The 16,073-nt window shown below is 34.5% G+C and overlaps 2 protein-coding genes across 3 annotated transcripts; one reads left to right on the forward strand and one right to left on the reverse strand.

The window, feature by feature from the left end:
* Positions 1-2,782: 2,782 nt before the first annotated feature.
* On the forward strand, positions 2,783-4,500 carry LOC147542480 (F-box protein At1g67340-like). Its single transcript, XM_086633802.1, has 3 exons — positions 2,783-3,142; positions 3,232-3,397; positions 3,504-4,500. The coding sequence occupies exons 1-3, from the start codon at positions 2,940-2,942 to the stop codon at positions 4,257-4,259; spliced, it is 1,125 nt and encodes a 374-aa protein (XP_086489928.1). The 5' UTR covers positions 2,783-2,939; the 3' UTR covers positions 4,260-4,500.
* Positions 4,501-6,705: 2,205 nt separating this feature from the next.
* On the reverse strand, positions 6,706-12,497 carry LOC147542481 (meiosis-specific protein ASY1-like). 2 transcript variants are annotated; one of them, XM_086633805.1, is made up of 22 exons: positions 12,325-12,497; positions 12,161-12,217; positions 11,533-11,629; positions 11,382-11,450; positions 11,182-11,274; positions 10,886-11,012; positions 10,722-10,791; positions 10,593-10,634; positions 10,170-10,298; positions 9,957-10,073; positions 9,778-9,823; positions 9,646-9,690; positions 9,394-9,518; positions 9,039-9,051; positions 8,831-8,907; positions 8,620-8,724; positions 8,327-8,477; positions 8,153-8,229; positions 8,000-8,057; positions 7,789-7,928; positions 7,361-7,510; positions 6,706-6,993 (listed from the first exon to the last, which is right to left on the reverse strand). In XM_086633805.1, the coding sequence occupies exons 1-22, from the start codon at positions 12,325-12,327 to the stop codon at positions 6,931-6,933; spliced, it is 1,854 nt and encodes a 617-aa protein (XP_086489931.1). In that variant the 5' UTR covers positions 12,328-12,497; the 3' UTR covers positions 6,706-6,930. The 2 variants fall into 2 exon arrangements, with proteins under 2 accessions (XP_086489931.1, XP_086489929.1); XM_086633803.1 differs by having other exon boundaries at positions 7,361-7,513.
* Positions 12,498-16,073: the final 3,576 nt, after the last annotated feature.

Here is a 16,073-nt window from a genome sequence, read left to right on the forward strand (position 1 = left end):
TTGATCTTATCACATCAAATAAGAATGGTAAATTTTTAGGGAGAGAAGGATGAATAAAGGAAATTAGTTTGGGTTGAAGTGTTTTTTTCACAAATAATAGTATTATTTATATCCATTTACCTTTAAATACACATGGACCACATTTGATAAATGCAAAAGAAGTTTAGCTCAAAAAATGTAATAAAACAAGCTAGCCATGGCCTACCATTTAAGAGGAGTTTTTAAAGCCCCAAATAGAGTAATCAGATCACTCACCTCCTAATAGTCTAATTGGTTGGTCACTACTCATAAATCATCCACAAATAGGTCTCAACCCTTAGTGCTGTTTGAGGTCACAAGTCTTCTATCTTCAACACATGAATGATAAGGACAAACAACCTTTCAACAAAAAAAAAAAAAAAAGATAAGGACAAACAAAGTCCATTAGGGTTTGCTCCCATCTAATCAAATATATTACAAAATTAGCATCTCGATATGATTTTTTGGATGACTATATTTGAATTGGAAAGATGTTACTTGTCCGTCAATAAATTGATGGGACTAACGAACCTAGTCAATTCGTAAATAAAAATTATACTATATGATAGAATATAAATGTGGGAATGACATTATTGTAATATAATTATCATTTTTTTGTGTATACTGTTTTTTTTGTCGAGAGTTTTCTGTATATATACTTGGGAATGAAGATTGAAAATGAAGCAAGCAACCTCTACGTGCAAGGCGCACTTGTGTTTTCTTTTCTTTCATTTTATGTAGTAGCCTCCATGACTAACAAAACCAAATTTCAACAAAAAAACAAAACTAAAAAATAAGTTGCATAAAACCATCTTTATCGATCATTTTACCTTCGCTTCTTTCCTCTTGACATTTTCTATGCCAAAATTCAACCATATATGTATTAACCCAGACTTTTCTTTTGCACTCTTTGTCTACTAATCATGTTAATTTCTGTTCGTCAATTTTTATTCATATGGTTTTTTCGTCTCTTGGGATATACCTCAAAATTATACTTGAATTTTTGCAATTATATATCATGGCCGTCTATTTTCTAGTATCGTGGGTCCAGTATATGAAGATTATAATCAATACCTTCCTGCTGACTTTATTAGATACTATTTGACTAATTAGTATGTGGAGAGTAGTGGGGTTATGGGTTAATTGGTCCCACCAACATTTGATATAATCAACGGCTGATATCTGTGAGACATCATGGGCCCATAAAGACCTTTAAGTTTATGGGCCATCACAAATGGACATCATATTCTTAGGGTTGCATTTGGGGTTTTATATTTGATTTTGATTAGTTTATGTGATAATATAATGTTTATTGGAAATGGGTATAAAGTATTTTTGTATTAAGCTTTCAACCGTTCGAAAAAATCAATTGAAATGGTTTTTAGTTTAATTGAAGTGAGTGATCTGGATTAGATTTATTATCTTTGGTAATTAATAAATAATAACAGTTCGAAATATTTTGTTCTTCTTATAAAACGGACATCAAATAGATAGAAATTGGGAGAATTAAAATTAATGATGAATTTGCCAACATTTTGATAGGTGAAATCTTTTGTGGTAACCAATTCTCGTGGTGAAACTTAAAAATTAAAACACAAATGGAGATCCTTAAAAGACAAGAATGAATTGGGGCTTGGATTTCAATTTTACATTTCATGATGACAATTTTGTGCTAGCGACCATATTATTGATGTTTTCTTGTATTGTCTTTTTTCTCCTCTCGATTGCCTTCACGATTCCGTTTCTTAAATTACATTCTTTTGTCATTTCTAGTACAAAATTTGGTTTTATTAAAGTTTTACGATTCTGTTTGTCTCTCCCTTTTACTAGTCACTCACAAAAAAAATGTCTTAACATCATAATTATTCGTCTTAAAGTAAATATCATGAAGTTCAACAAAAAAAATAAAAAAGTAAATATCATGAAACCATAGTAAAAGGAATATATTTAACAAAATTGTATTCAAATTTTGAAGCTTAGTATGATTGAAAGCGGGAGATTTTACGATATGATTAAATGTTAATCAGTCTTGACATTTACAAAAATGTTATAGATATATAACTTAAATCCGATTTAGTTGTTTAAGGAATGGCCCAAAATGTAGTACGAATGTATATTAATACACATTGTTTTTCAATTCAATTGTCTGTAGGGAAACATCTCAAAAATTTGGCGCACCCACCCAAGCTCTAGTAAATATCTGAACTTTGGCAATGGTAGAACTCTTAAAACTAACATATAAACAATACGACCATAATGTATGCTCCAAAAACCTAGACAACTGTAGCGTGATGACTAATGTGACTGATCCAAGATTTTCCTATTCATTGTTCTTTACAACGACTTGAAAAATCTAGGTTGACCATGCCAGTAGTCGACTTTTAAATCTACATCATATATTAAGACAAAATGTCATCTATGAATCAAAATTCATTGATATCCATAATGTTAAGAATTTTTTCCCTAAGATATGGAAATATTAACTAAAAATGTCTGACCATCAGTAGTTATTAGACTCTAACAACAATTAGTACCTGAATTTTGTTAGAAATGGTTAATTTACTGGCTTAATCTTGTCTCTAACCATAATTAGTTTTCATTTTCAAACAAAATTAACCGCCTTAAACTAACTAACAAGAAAAGAGCGGTTTGTGTGGGCTGATTAACAAAATGGATTATTTTCAACAACATTTGACCGACTGTTCTCTCTCTCTCTCTCTACTTTTAATTACATTAGGGTAATTTAATTAGTTACTTTAATTAGAGGATTAGGCAGAATAATCCCATTTTGTTATCTTGTTTTGCTCTTCTTATATAAAGAAGATTTCTTCCCTTTCTTTTCACTTTGGGTGTGAACTTAGAGAGAGAAGAGAGAGAGAGAGAGAGGGTGAATAAGAAAACTAGAGAGAGAAACTCAAACGATGAAGAGGGTAAGACATTTTGTTCTTGTTAATGATGATGAAGAAGAAAAAATGACATGCCGGAAAAGATTAAGATTGGGGCCGGAGCTCGCCGGAAAATCTGATTTCTTTGATGTATTGCCGGATGATATTGTTCTTTGTATACTCTTCAAGTTAAGCTCCACCGCTAAATCCCCATCTGATTTCATCAACGTTTTGTCGACGTAAGTATATTTTTTTACTCCGTTTTTTTGTTTCGTACCGGTCGATTTTACTGAAATAATCACTAAGAAATACGATAATTTTGTAACAGATGCAAAAGATTAAATGGGTTAGCGTTTAATCGGGTGGTTTTATCGAAAGTTTCGGCTAAAGCTTTATTACCAGTAACGGCAAGAAACTGGTCGGAATCATCTCACCGTTTTATTAAACGATGCGTCGACGCCGGAAATGTTGAAGCGGCTTATACTCTCGGAATGGTAAATCGCCGATTAATCATATCAGTGTTTTTTGACGATGAGAACACGGAAAAAAACGTTATTTTGTTACTGATTTTTTGATTTTCTTTCTTTTCCGATGAGGCAGATTCGTTTTTACTGTTTACAAAGCCGAGGAAATGGAGCGTCGTTAATGGCGAAAGCAGCGATTAATTCACACTCTCAAGCTTTATACTCGTTAGCCGTGATTCAGTTTAATGGAAGCGGCGGCTCGAAAAACGATAAAGACTTACGAGCCGGCGTGGCTTTATGTGCTCGAGCCGCTTACTTTGGCCACGTCGATGCTTTACGGGAACTGGGGCACTGTCTTCAAGACGGTTATGGTGTACGTCAAAACATCGCCGAGGGAAGGCGATTTTTAATCCAAGCAAACGCAAGAGAACTTGCCACCGTCATGTCATCATCCACGTCATCATCACGAACCTCATGTCCGTGGCTGACGTGGCATCCGAACCACCGACACGGACCGGGTACGGGATGTCCGTTACTAAGTGATTTTGGTTGTAACGTTCCTCCACCGGAAGCACATCCAGCGAATAGGTTTCTGGTTGATTGGTTTTCATTGCGTGGTGTGGCAGTACAGGGACTTAGGCTGTGTTCTCACGTTACCTGTGGTCGACCTGAAACTAGACGGAATGAGTTCCGTCGGTGTTCCGTTTGTGGTGCCGTTAACTATTGTTCTAGGGCTTGTCAAGCTCTTGATTGGAAACTTCGTCATAAAATTGAATGTTCTCCGATGGAACAATGGCCGGACGAAGAGCTCGTTGACGGTGACGAAAACGATATCGGTGATAGAGTAATGGTTGATGAAGATGATGGTAATGGAGTTGTTGTCCAAAGTTAACTGTGACGTTTACTTTGAAAAATGAAGTTTTTTGTTTTGTTTTTCCCAATTCCCCTTGTGGTTATTGGAATTTAATTGAAACCTACTTTTCTAATTTGAGTTGAATCAAAATGGAAGGTTAGTAAAGAAGGGGGATTAAATTGGGAATGTGGAGGTTTGTGAAGGACTTTTTGTAACAGAGATATAGAAATCGGCAAGATCAATGAATCAATCCCAGAAGAGTAAAGAAAATTTCATATAATTTCAAGTAGTATTAATTATTTCCCTAAGCTGTTTTTAATATATTTGTAAAAGACTAATGTGGTTGTTCTCATACCGTGAGTCCGTGACTCAATTTTGATTGAACCGATGGGGTTCCAACTGGTTTTTGATATAAGAATGTTATTCGCCCTGACTTCTAAATCGATAAAATTTCGATCATTCCATATGGATGGACAGAATTTAAAGAGATAAATTTCTCTTTTAACATTTTTTTGTTTGTTTAGAGGACTAAACCCAAGTGTCTATTTCCGTGATTTTTAAATTACACTAATAGAAATTTAGTAAAAGGATAAAACCAAGTTCATAGAGAAATCTAGCACCGATATGGACGGCAGGTCGCCCACACAATGAAAGAGAGGGCCAAATGACACGGCCCACCTTTAATTTTGGCCCACATTTTTGGCTCTTTTATTGTTAATGCTTTCAAATTAGAGTAAGGTGAATGGGAACACTTGAGGTTTCTAGGAAGGAGAAGAGAGAGAAGGAATAACACCCAAACATTGTTTGCTTTTAGTAAATTTTAGCTTGTCTTTGAGGCCAAGTTAATTACTGTCAGAGATGTTCAATTAACTTAGTTGATTATTAATAACTTTATAACTAAAATGTACAAGTACTGCTGAAAAGGAGAGACAGTCAAGCATGGGTTAGAAGAGAGAGAGAGAGAGAGAGAGAGAGAGAGAGAGAGAGAGAGAGAGAGAGAGAGAGAGTAGAGAGAAAATAGGGTAAAAAGCAAGGCATCCTAGGTAATCTTTCTTTTGTGTACTCTAATTTACTACATTTATATATTGTTGGGGTTCATGTATTATTATTACTCTCTTTTTCTTTTGTTTCTCTCTTTTATCAACTTTTCATTTTCTTGGTCAAAACAAGGAATATGTAAGATGGAGGGATTTGACCTTCTAAAAAGAAAGTAAAAACAATTAAAAGAGAGGAATGAAATACTAGAAATATAAAGAGAATAACCGTTGTGTCCACTCCCAAAAATCATACGGAAACTCAGACAGAAGTTTGTCGAAGAGGGCCAGATTTCACCCAAGTATTCAAGAGAAAACTTTTGGGTGAAATCTGACCGTTTGTGTCAAATTCCAACTCAATTTTTTGCAAGTATAGTGACAATTTTCTAAATAGAAAAGGAGATAGTGGTGGTAAACTGGTAATGCTTTATTATTGTGTTTCCACTTTCTCTCCTACATTATGTGATATGTCTGTCAAAAGACACAAACAACGATAACTACGTTTTCTAATTAAACCCATATCTCATGGTAGGCCACCATGTTTATATGCTCGACGCTTCTTATTTCTTAGTGTTTGTATGTTAAATTCCAATACCATCAAAGATCAATTTGTTAAGTTAGTAAAATTAAAATATGAGAACATAATGATTACAGTAAATCTTTTTTAGTTATTTGAATCTGACTTGTCTAATTCAAATAAATCTAAAATTAATCAATTAGACATTACAAGTCAAACAAAAGTAAACATTCAAAATTTCATTCGAGCTATTAGAAACCCCAAGTAAAATTTCTTATCGAGGTAGCATGGGGAGAATTTTGGGTTCAATCTTTAGTGGAAGGTCCCTTAATTTCTACTTGTTTTTATTGTGGATTAGGGATAGTGGATCTTTGGACAAAAACTTCGGAGTCACTAATACTATAGTATAATAATTTCTCTCTCACCTTTTCTGTGTCTAAAAATCTGTAGCAAACGTAGGAAGAAATAATGTCGTGTTCTAAAAAGACGTACTATGGCCTATGGGAACTACTACTACTGGGTATCTTTTTATTGGGGGTAGGTTTGGTTTGTTTGTAGCAGGCCACGACGGTTAATTCCAACAACTTGTCTTACTCTCTCTCTCTATCTTTTTCTCAACTCCACCTTCCTCTTCCTACTCTCTCTCTACTGTTTCAAGTTGGAATTTTAAAACTTCTACTTACATATACTACTAAAAATGGCAAATGCCATATGATCCATGGTAATGGTGGACCAACAGTATCCTATGTGTGTGTATATATAATTATTCACAACAACTTATTTTTCATTTTTAAATATTAAAATATTAATGGATGGTAATAGGTTGGACTATTGGGTATGTGTGGCATTTTAACCATGTTCATGCCTCGCAAACTTATGTCTTTTTGAGTTCTATTTTGAATTTTGAATGAGAAATATGTTTCTAAAGAACATATAGAAGGAATCGATTTGTCATTTCACTAATCAGGTAATCGATGGACAATGAGTTATTGATAACATCATAACTAGAATATTTAGCTAGGCAGATAAAGAGGCATGTTACCTGATATTTGTGAACCTCCAGATAGCAAATATAACCATGTCTCTGTCTGAGTTCATTACTAGTACATTTTTTCAGCTTCAATTCTAATATTGTGGTTTAAACTAGTTGCTCCCGCTTTTACTCTAATGCACCTTGTTGAGTTTTTTGGCGCTTCAAGTTTTGAAGAATAGGTTCTTTCACCTGCCACATTTATGAAACAAACATATATGAATTGAATTACGATCCTGATGGCCACTGGTTGATGCTTCAGATCTTTCGGTTGTGCATAAATGGTTATGTTAAATTCAATGAAATGCAGCTACACTAGCATTAGTATTTGAAACAGGTGGGTTTTCTTTTTTTGAATTTTCTAAATCTGACTCATTAAACTCGTCAGAGTCTGAGTTCGTTTGACTCAAATCAGCCTAATGAACCATTTAAAAGAGTCCGACAAAGAAAGGACATTCTGAAATCTGACTCCAGACAATTATGACTTCGAGTCTGATTCCAGATCTGACTTGGAACAAACAAACACTAGCTTAGAGTCATTGTAAGTTCATGGTCATACCGTGCTTGCTTTCCTTGATCGCTTGTCTTGGCTGGAACGAGAATAGGTAACATTATCACCCTCGTCTCGGTTGTGGGCTCTCCCATTTGATGCCCCATTTCGTTCATTCCCTGGTACACCACTCTCTCTTGAAGCAACTGGTTGTTGCTGCTGCTGAGCCAAGATACGCGTTGTGACACAGATCAATATACTTTTTAATAACCAGATTACAGATTTTGGTAATGTTTGTGTATTTTTCTAATTCAGATCTGAAATCTGACTGCGGTCTAAACAGACTCGAGTTAGATTTCAGAATGTTTCTTTAGGTTGGACTAGTGATATCTGGATCGTTATTTTGAGTTGTGTCCATTTGAGTCAGACGAGCCAGATTCATACAATGAAAAACACATACTACTTGGCTCTAAATGAAATGGGTTAAGAAACAAAACCTGAGTTCGGCTGCTGGGTGTGTTTCCCTGGTCCTGCATCTTTGCTTGTTCATGTGGTTCAGATCTTCCTTGAGTTCGTGTAATATCAGAACCAACAGAGTGGAGTCCACCATTTGTTGATATGTCCTTGAGACCACTCCCTAGTAATTATTTATACCATTAGCATTTCAGGATAGACTCCTCGCATTCAAGAGTGAGTTGTCATACATACCATTTCTAGGAGAGTCGACCCTGTTAGATTTGTTTTCTGGTTTACTTATGTCCATTTCCTGATGAAAGTGAAAAGGATTAAAACGAGTCTAGAGAAATATCTAATACACGTATAGGTATATTATACAATAAACTGTTTCAGATGATGTATTACCGCAAATTTGTTTTCTAAAGTGTTCTTGACTTCAACTAGCTTCTTGCTGGTTAATTCGGAACGAATGACACGTTTGCCTGAAAAGAGAAGATAACTAAAGTCAACTTTCTAGAGTTCTGATTGTTTAGGAAGTTGCCGTAATGATATTAATAGTAACTAAACTTTCTTTTTTACCTAGTCTTCGATTGCCTTTGCTTTCTATAAATCCGTCTTGAGCCATCTTATCGATCAGCTTACGAACAGCTGACTGGTTTGCTTCACCATCTAATTTGCCCTGTAACTTGGCTACTGAGACATATTCCATTGGAAGAGCATGATATAGGGCCTGTATTGGAAATACGAGATTAGACTTCGTTGTCAAATAAACCTTCAGCCTTCAGGTTAAACTTGACATTTGAGATCCCGAATTAGGCGTGTTCCTAGACAATGGGGCTTGGTAGCCAGAAGATCTAGAAAGTAGAAACTACCTTCATGTACATGTAGTCTTCATCCTTCCCTCGACTTACATTCCCGTCAACGGGGTTTTCATGAACCTCCATTTCTTCCTTCACAGCAGAGTTGGGATCTAGTTGCTGCATTATTTCATAGGTGAAGATATTTATGCTACTGATATTGATAATAATACTAGGAACAGAAACTATTGGACTAATATAAGAACCGAAAGAAAGAAAAGAGAACCTTTCTTTTGCTGATGGTGTATATGTCCCTCCCGGTTCTTGACAGCAAGTTTTCTTTCACAAGTTTGTCGATTATTTCTGGGGTCGAACCAACCGAAACCGAAAACAAAAGGATTCTGGTTAGCAAGGGCAATATATGTGTGGTATTTTTTACAACTTCTTAGCCTCACGCTAAGCCTTTTGATATGGACTTCAAGTTTTTCACTCACCTTCAGTCAATGCCTGCAAAGAGAGGAAACACATAACCTCCAATAAGTTCTCAAAACCATGAATAATGTCAATAGAGGAAGCTCCCCTAGTCACTGACTAATTCTTTTACATAATTTAAAGTAGGAAAAGACACTGAACTCAAGCACGATTTTGCTAATCAAACTTGTGGGGTGGATGATCAGTGAGCTATTGGCATGTGAGGCGCAATAGTTGATGAACAATGACTTCATTTTAGAACAATTGTGCTCAATAGATTTAATAGGACAATCAATCTTTCAGGCTGGATCCTGATTTCCAGTTAGTATAACCATATAGTGCATTTAAATGACTATGCTAGATGATGTTTATATTTACCACTGAGATGTCTGGGAAGTTTGAAAGGACATCAGTGAGCTCAACAGTGTCAATATGGCGACTGACGATCCAATCCCTCACTCGAGCCAACTGATTTTCGTCCTCTTCGGCATCTTGAGTGTCATCTGCAGAGGTATCAAACCATTCAATCGAACTGAAATTTATGCTTGAGTCTCGGAACTTGTTTCCTTGCCCAAAGAAAAGTAGCAAATTTTACCAGCTTCATTTTGTAGTACAGAATTTAATGATTACCTTCATGATCAACCATTCCGTTATCTTCATTAGGCAGTTCTTTACCTGTCACGATAAGTATCTTTAGTTAGGAAAAATGATGGAATGAAAAGAGTTTGGTTGGAGGAAGAGCTTAAAATATGGTATAATTACCACCAGGTGCCACAATATATCGGTCTTCCTCCGTTGAATGGTTAACCTAGTCAGAGTTTTAGAGTTATGCTATTTAGCTTCACGCATGTCTTTCATAAAAATGAATAACAATAGAGGTAGAATTACATGTGAAAACAGGATTTTGGTTTCTGTAGCTAAGAAATTACAATCGATGGTACCTCGCTTTCTGAATCCGAAGAATCATCCATTTGCATTGAATCCACTCCCAAGCTGACTTCATGATCATCGTCGCTATCAGTGTTTTCATCCTGACACGGATCAAGGACACTTTTAACCTGCATAATGAACAACTTAAATTATCGAACTGAATGATATTGACGGAAACCCAGCCTAAATTATTCACTAGTCTGCAACTATGTATATCATTTTACCTTGAGAGCCAATACAAAATGCTTGCTGTTAACATTTCCAACTTCCATCTTCAGAGGGTTTTTAGACCATGGATTAATAGCTTCTTGTTCTGAGCAGCATCTGAAGAATGGAGGCTCGTAGTCGGCCGGCTGCAAAGTCCATTACAGTAGTACTCAAAATTTTCAAAATGTGGGTTGGCGAAAGAATGTATAGATGTGGAAACTATGACATTGTAATACGATTAATATGCTCGTCACTGAGTGTCCATTTCTATAGGTCATTTTGTTATATCCTTCTTCCAGCCTCATTAGAAATACTTTCAAAAACACAGATCACTTCATCCACTATAGACTGAAACCAATGCGTATAAAATCTGGCTAAAACAAATAAAACAAAGAGCAAAATTCTGATCTCTCCCAACAACAAAAAAAGGGTAGACATACCGTTACATCTTCGTAGTAGAAGAGCTTCATCAGAATAGTTCGCTGAAATACATAGAATTTTTTTTAATACACAGCTTCATCTAATTTCATTATCTGGTTATAACTTTAAGAGTTAATGGAATAAATTACCTCTTCCGGCATTCGATCCAGTGTTCTCATTAACTGAACCAATGTTCTAACCATTTTACAAGCAGAACTTCTGCAAGTTCAAGTAATTGTGCAAACATGAGCATAAATGCAAAATCTGAAATAGAAACGGAATACCTAGCACTGAATACAGAAGGAACATCTACCTCATTTGATTTGGAGTAATATCTGTTGTTGTGTTAGCTTTGAAGGTCGCTCCTTGTTTCTTGTTCCCCGTGCGATTGATGTTCATCGAAACTTCTTGACTATCAGAACTAGAATAACAAAACGAAACTGCAAACTAAAATCCTTTAGTGACTTCATATCAGAGATTAACGAAAATCAGTATCCGCAAAAATTGCGAACTAGTACTTGAATAGAACACCTATTTCGAAAATTTAATACAATATCTTGATTACCAAAATATTTTAATGAAAAAATTGAACATGAGGCAAAAAATTACACGCATATTCCTCGATCATAGGGCCTTCTATCGTTTCACATACACAAAACAGAAGCGTTCTTAGGTATTTCTTCTGCAATGCATCGTACACGCCTGAATAACAAAGAAACAACAACTCATATAGAATTTATCTTGCATATATTGATTTAATCTAAAGAGGAGGGGAAATTTCTATACAAGGATTGATTCAGACAGTTTACCCTTTTCCATCCAATCAATCAGCCTTCGTGATTCAGCATCCATTGGCATAAGCTTTTTGATCTTCATCTCTGTTACAATTTGGACAATCAAAAACAGAAACTAGCTAAGAAATGTTTGTTAAACTTGAAGTGAGATTTGGTTGAAGCTTACCTAGGGCAGGAACTGCCTTATCGTTGAAATAGTTTTCAGGAAAAAGCCCTCTGATGTAACTGATGTTGAATATTGCTATACGAAGTAGATTTCTTGTCTGTTCATCAAGAGATAAAGATTTTTAAGTTGTAAAACGCATTATGATAATCTGATGATTCTGATCATGAAAGATCGACATCTGCTTTACTAAAAAATACTTTTAGATCAGCTAGGTAACTAGGTTCTAAGAAGCATTTGCTGAAATTTTATTAAGAAACACAGAAGGATATCAAAATCGAAATGAGACCTAAATGTTCATTTCAGATCAAAATACTTGTGAATTAGAATTAGAATTTTCGCCCATCTTGATATTTTAGGAATTCATCTACTTCATTTAACCGTATAATTATGATCGGAACTGCTTTCAGAGAAGATTTGAAGTTTCTAAGCAGTTCTAAGAATCCGATCCGAAAAAGAACACAAATATTTAGAAAATAATCTGTTCATAGCCATTTTTCAGACACAAATGCATAAAATCTCAAGCAGATCCAGAAAGGAAATGAAAAGAAGAGTTCATCTATCAAAGTTCACAGTTAAATTTACCACGAATGAACTGAAAAATCAAAAAACAGATCAGATCGTATAGTACCAGAAGCAGAGAATCTTGTTCAGTAATCTCCGTCTCCTTCAATTTCTGTGCAACAACCTAAAAAAACAAGAGATTGATAATCAATAACAGATCAATGAAGTGACGAAGAAGATCGATATTGTAGATCGAGATGGAGAATAAAGATCGAAATCTTTCGTTCTAACCATTTTTGATGAGAAATTGAACTGAAACTCGTGAGTTCTTTCTGGGAATTTTTGGAATTTGAAAGTAAGAAGAGTGGCGGGAGTTTATGAAGTTGCGTAATTTATAGGCGAAGTAACCGCCTGAGAGATTTATTTATTTCCCATTTCACCCTTGAATTTTGCTACATTATTACGAGATCTTGTTCACAGTCCACAGATCACTTCAACAATAGGCCCCGATTCTATAGAAGGCACCCCCTAAAATATGAAGTACCATTTGTTTGTCTTTTTTTTTTAGTATTAAACTTCAACGGATACTTTATATATTTGACACTCCATGATGCGGTTGGAACACTTATTATAGAGGCACTCACGATTGTTTGCCATCAGAAACAAAAAATTTAGAGTGTCTCTATTTTGACACTCATACAAGACCAACCCAAGACTTTGGAACGGCTAAAGCGAAATTAAAAAAATGAGCTATTTCTTCACATATAAAAATCTAGAAAAGATTAAAGTTATATCTTAATATTTGCAAAATCACGAAAATACCTAGAGAACTTAAGATTGAAAAAAAATAATTAAATGATATTTTTTCACGAAAAAAAAAGTTATCAGAAGTTTTAACCAAATTTCATAATATTATTCATAATAACAATACCATAAAAAACTTGATAAAAGAAAAACGACAAGTCGACTAATAACCAATTATCCAGGTGTCATGACGTACTTTATTGCCCTTTAAATATGAGGTGCTAATAAGATTTTTGGCCCCTGTCTAGCTTGGGGCCAAACCAGTTATTTTGGGATCTCGCGGCTCCTACATTTAGAAAAGAAAATTGCAATTGACACTTGACAAGCTGTTGGAGATGCTCTTAGCGCGAGAACCTGATAATATCCAATCTAGAATGTTCGGAGGTCGGAACATATGTTCCGAACATTAAGAGAATGAGCTAGCCCGAGAACCTGATATCCTATGTGTAATGTTAGGGACATTAAGAAAAATGAGCTACATGAAGCCTAAGTCCGGCTAAAGTCCACCAGGCTTGCTTAATTTGATGAGCTACCCATGGGAACGAAAAAAAAAGCTTGGGAGTGTTAAAGCACCCTTTCTTTTTAGGCACACATTTGCTTTCATACTATCAAACTAAGATTTATTTGGAGGGAGACGCCTTTAACACTTCTCAAATCCATGTATTATCTAAGAAATTTTATAGAACTACATCCTTTTAAGAATAATATTTTCGGTTGAGAAAGAAAAAAAAATGAAAACATAGATTTGGAGCCTGTGAGCCAAAACTTTAGGGAGATGATCTTTACTACAAATGAATGAGTTCAATTCCAAAGGTTTATCCGGCCAGGGCTTCAAAATTCAAATTCAACAAAATTATCCGGTTGACCAAACAACACGACAGGTGACACAATCAGGGACATAACCAGAAATTTTGGTTGACCTGAAAAGATCCGAGTTATAGAAAAATACTACCCAAAAATATTAAAAAAAATAACAAAAATACAAAATTCTATCACCTCAACCAAATTTTGACGTTTGACCTGACTCGTCGTGGTATACTTTATCCGAAACTTAATTTCGCAATATTCACAAAAAAACCTGGATTCCAATTTGTGGTGAGATTGCACTATCATCTCTATGTTTGAACCGTCCAGTGATGATAAATGGTCCAAATAAGAATGAATGAACGGTATACAATTTTATCATAAGCCGAGAGGGGTGGTACGTGAGAAAATTTCAAAATAACGGGAGGAATCACGATGAAATATTAATTGTAAAAGTTTTATTACGCTTCCAACAACATACACACCAACGAACAACATCTGATGTGAACCATGTTAGATGTCGAGATTTGTTTGGATTAGGTCAAAATCAAATAAAGTTTTTGGAAGTAAACAAAGACTAACCAAATATCAAGTAAAATGGATAATTTGCACACTGCTGCATTTTGATATTGATTCAGGTTTCAGATATTTTATAAACTTGAATTTGTATTTTTAGATTACCTTAGTGTTAGTTTTGTTGGATGTGTGAAGAGTAGGGTGGGGCCAATAAACCTATGGCTCCCAAAATTGCTTTTCATGGTTGAGTCAACAATGAGAAAGTCTGTAGGTCAAGGGGGGCGAGGAACCCTGGCTTACACACAATTCCGTCCCTTAACACAATATTGATTAGAAAAAGGTTATTGTGTTCGAATATATGCCGAAATTTCTCTCCCTTCATAGTTTGACGAAAATTCCTTGTTTATCCGAATTTTGACCAGATTTTGTCCTCTTTATTTGGCAGAGCAACACTGTCTGTTTTTAGACAAATTAACCTATAAAAATATTTTAATAAATGCTAGACAAGGCTGTATAATAAACTAATTTAAGTAAAATGGTAGTTTATTGTTAGTGTAATAAGGTGATTCTCTTCCAACACTGTCAATTCTACATGTCCATAAAACAGACATTTGTGTTTAATTGAAGGTAGACATTACACAATCTAATTAATTTATGTGTTAGCTGAGTTCATTACATATTTTAAAATCATGTTATTTGTCGCATGATTATTTTTTTGAAGATAAGAGTATGAATAAGTAAAATAGTAAACGTCATATTTAGTTGTATACATTTAAGAAAATTTCAACATACTAAATGTTTTGACTGGTTGGACCGACCAACCTAACCTAACAAACCTATACAACACTAAACCAAGCTTAAGCGATTGAAGATTTTATTAGTTTGGTTTCGTTTAAGCTAATAATGGTTGCAATCGACTCATATATTTTCTATAATTTCAGTATAATATACATGGCCACAATTTCATGAATCGCTTGGTCTCTAATATAAATTCCGAGGGTCAATCTTGGTTATACTAAAGTCATGTTCAACGAAGTCATCTTGAATGTATGGAACTTAAAAAACATATTAGAGGATGCATAATATTCTAGGGAACATATTCGAGGATGCATATTATTCTAGGGCAACTCATTTTCATCCATGAGGTAATTTTGTCGGGCGATTTCCACCTTTAAGGGATGTAAATTGACTATTTTTTTTAAACCTTATAGTATAAAATTGAGTGTCTTATGTTATTGAGACATAAATAGTTATTTGTCCCCATATTAAGAGGTAGAAATATTCAAACTCTATTCCTCGATTCAACTCATACCAACTTCATGAAACAACTAGGGAGTTTCTCCAACATTTTCTAACCAGATCAAATCTTTTTACAATATTAGTCTTAATTGGTCTACTTTTATAGTTTTATACCATAACTTAAATTATCTCGACTTTGACTAGACATAACTTATAACAAAACCCAAGTTGAAGGAGTAATTTCATGGTCGAATACTGAGAAGTTTACACTTATTAAAAAGAAGCAAATTGATAAATTTTAATAATAAGCTTTACCAAATCAACCAACTTTAATAAAATAAATTCATGTTTCTGCTGACCCAGACAGTCTATGAGAACAACTTTTCATCAAATTATGTCACTCCAACTTGTAAGTAACCATTGGTTGTCATTGACAACTTTGAAAGCAACTCTTTCCAAAGGATCACCCTGTTTGAAAACTAGTATTGTTTTAAATATATATATATATATATATATAACAATTTTAGATTTTTTAATTTTATCTTAGGGTCCTTTTGGTATGCGAAAATCAATTTTTCTTCCTGTTGGAAGCAAAATAAAAATGTTCTAATAGAAATTCAATTTTTGTTTAGTATGCCATGAAAAAAATATAAAGAAAACATCTGAAGACATCCGAC

Source organism: Eschscholzia californica, unplaced genomic scaffold (genome assembly GCF_041429995.1).
Source record: "Eschscholzia californica isolate CP2 unplaced genomic scaffold, dmEscCali1.0.p SCAF_4, whole genome shotgun sequence".
NCBI lineage: Eukaryota > Viridiplantae > Streptophyta > Magnoliopsida > Ranunculales > Papaveraceae > Eschscholzia > Eschscholzia californica.

Excerpts from the sequence above, each read along its gene's own strand:
- LOC147542480 (XM_086633802.1), top strand. The coding sequence starts at position 2,940 with ATGAAGAGGGTAAGACATTTTGTTCTTGTTAATGATGATGAAGAAGAA. Across the intron at positions 3,143-3,231 it reads TTCATCAACGTTTTGTCGAC|ATGCAAAAGATTAAATGGGT; the intron begins GTAAGTATATTT and ends ATTTTGTAACAG. Across the intron at positions 3,398-3,503 it reads CGGCTTATACTCTCGGAATG|ATTCGTTTTTACTGTTTACA; the intron begins GTAAATCGCCGA and ends CCGATGAGGCAG.
- LOC147542481 (XM_086633803.1), bottom strand. Across the intron at positions 11,630-12,160 it reads AACAAGATTCTCTGCTTCTG|ACAAGAAATCTACTTCGTAT; the intron begins GTACTATACGAT and ends CTTGATGAACAG. Across the intron at positions 9,519-9,645 it reads CGGAATGGTTGATCATGAAG|ATGACACTCAAGATGCCGAA; the intron begins GTAATCATTAAA and ends ATACCTCTGCAG.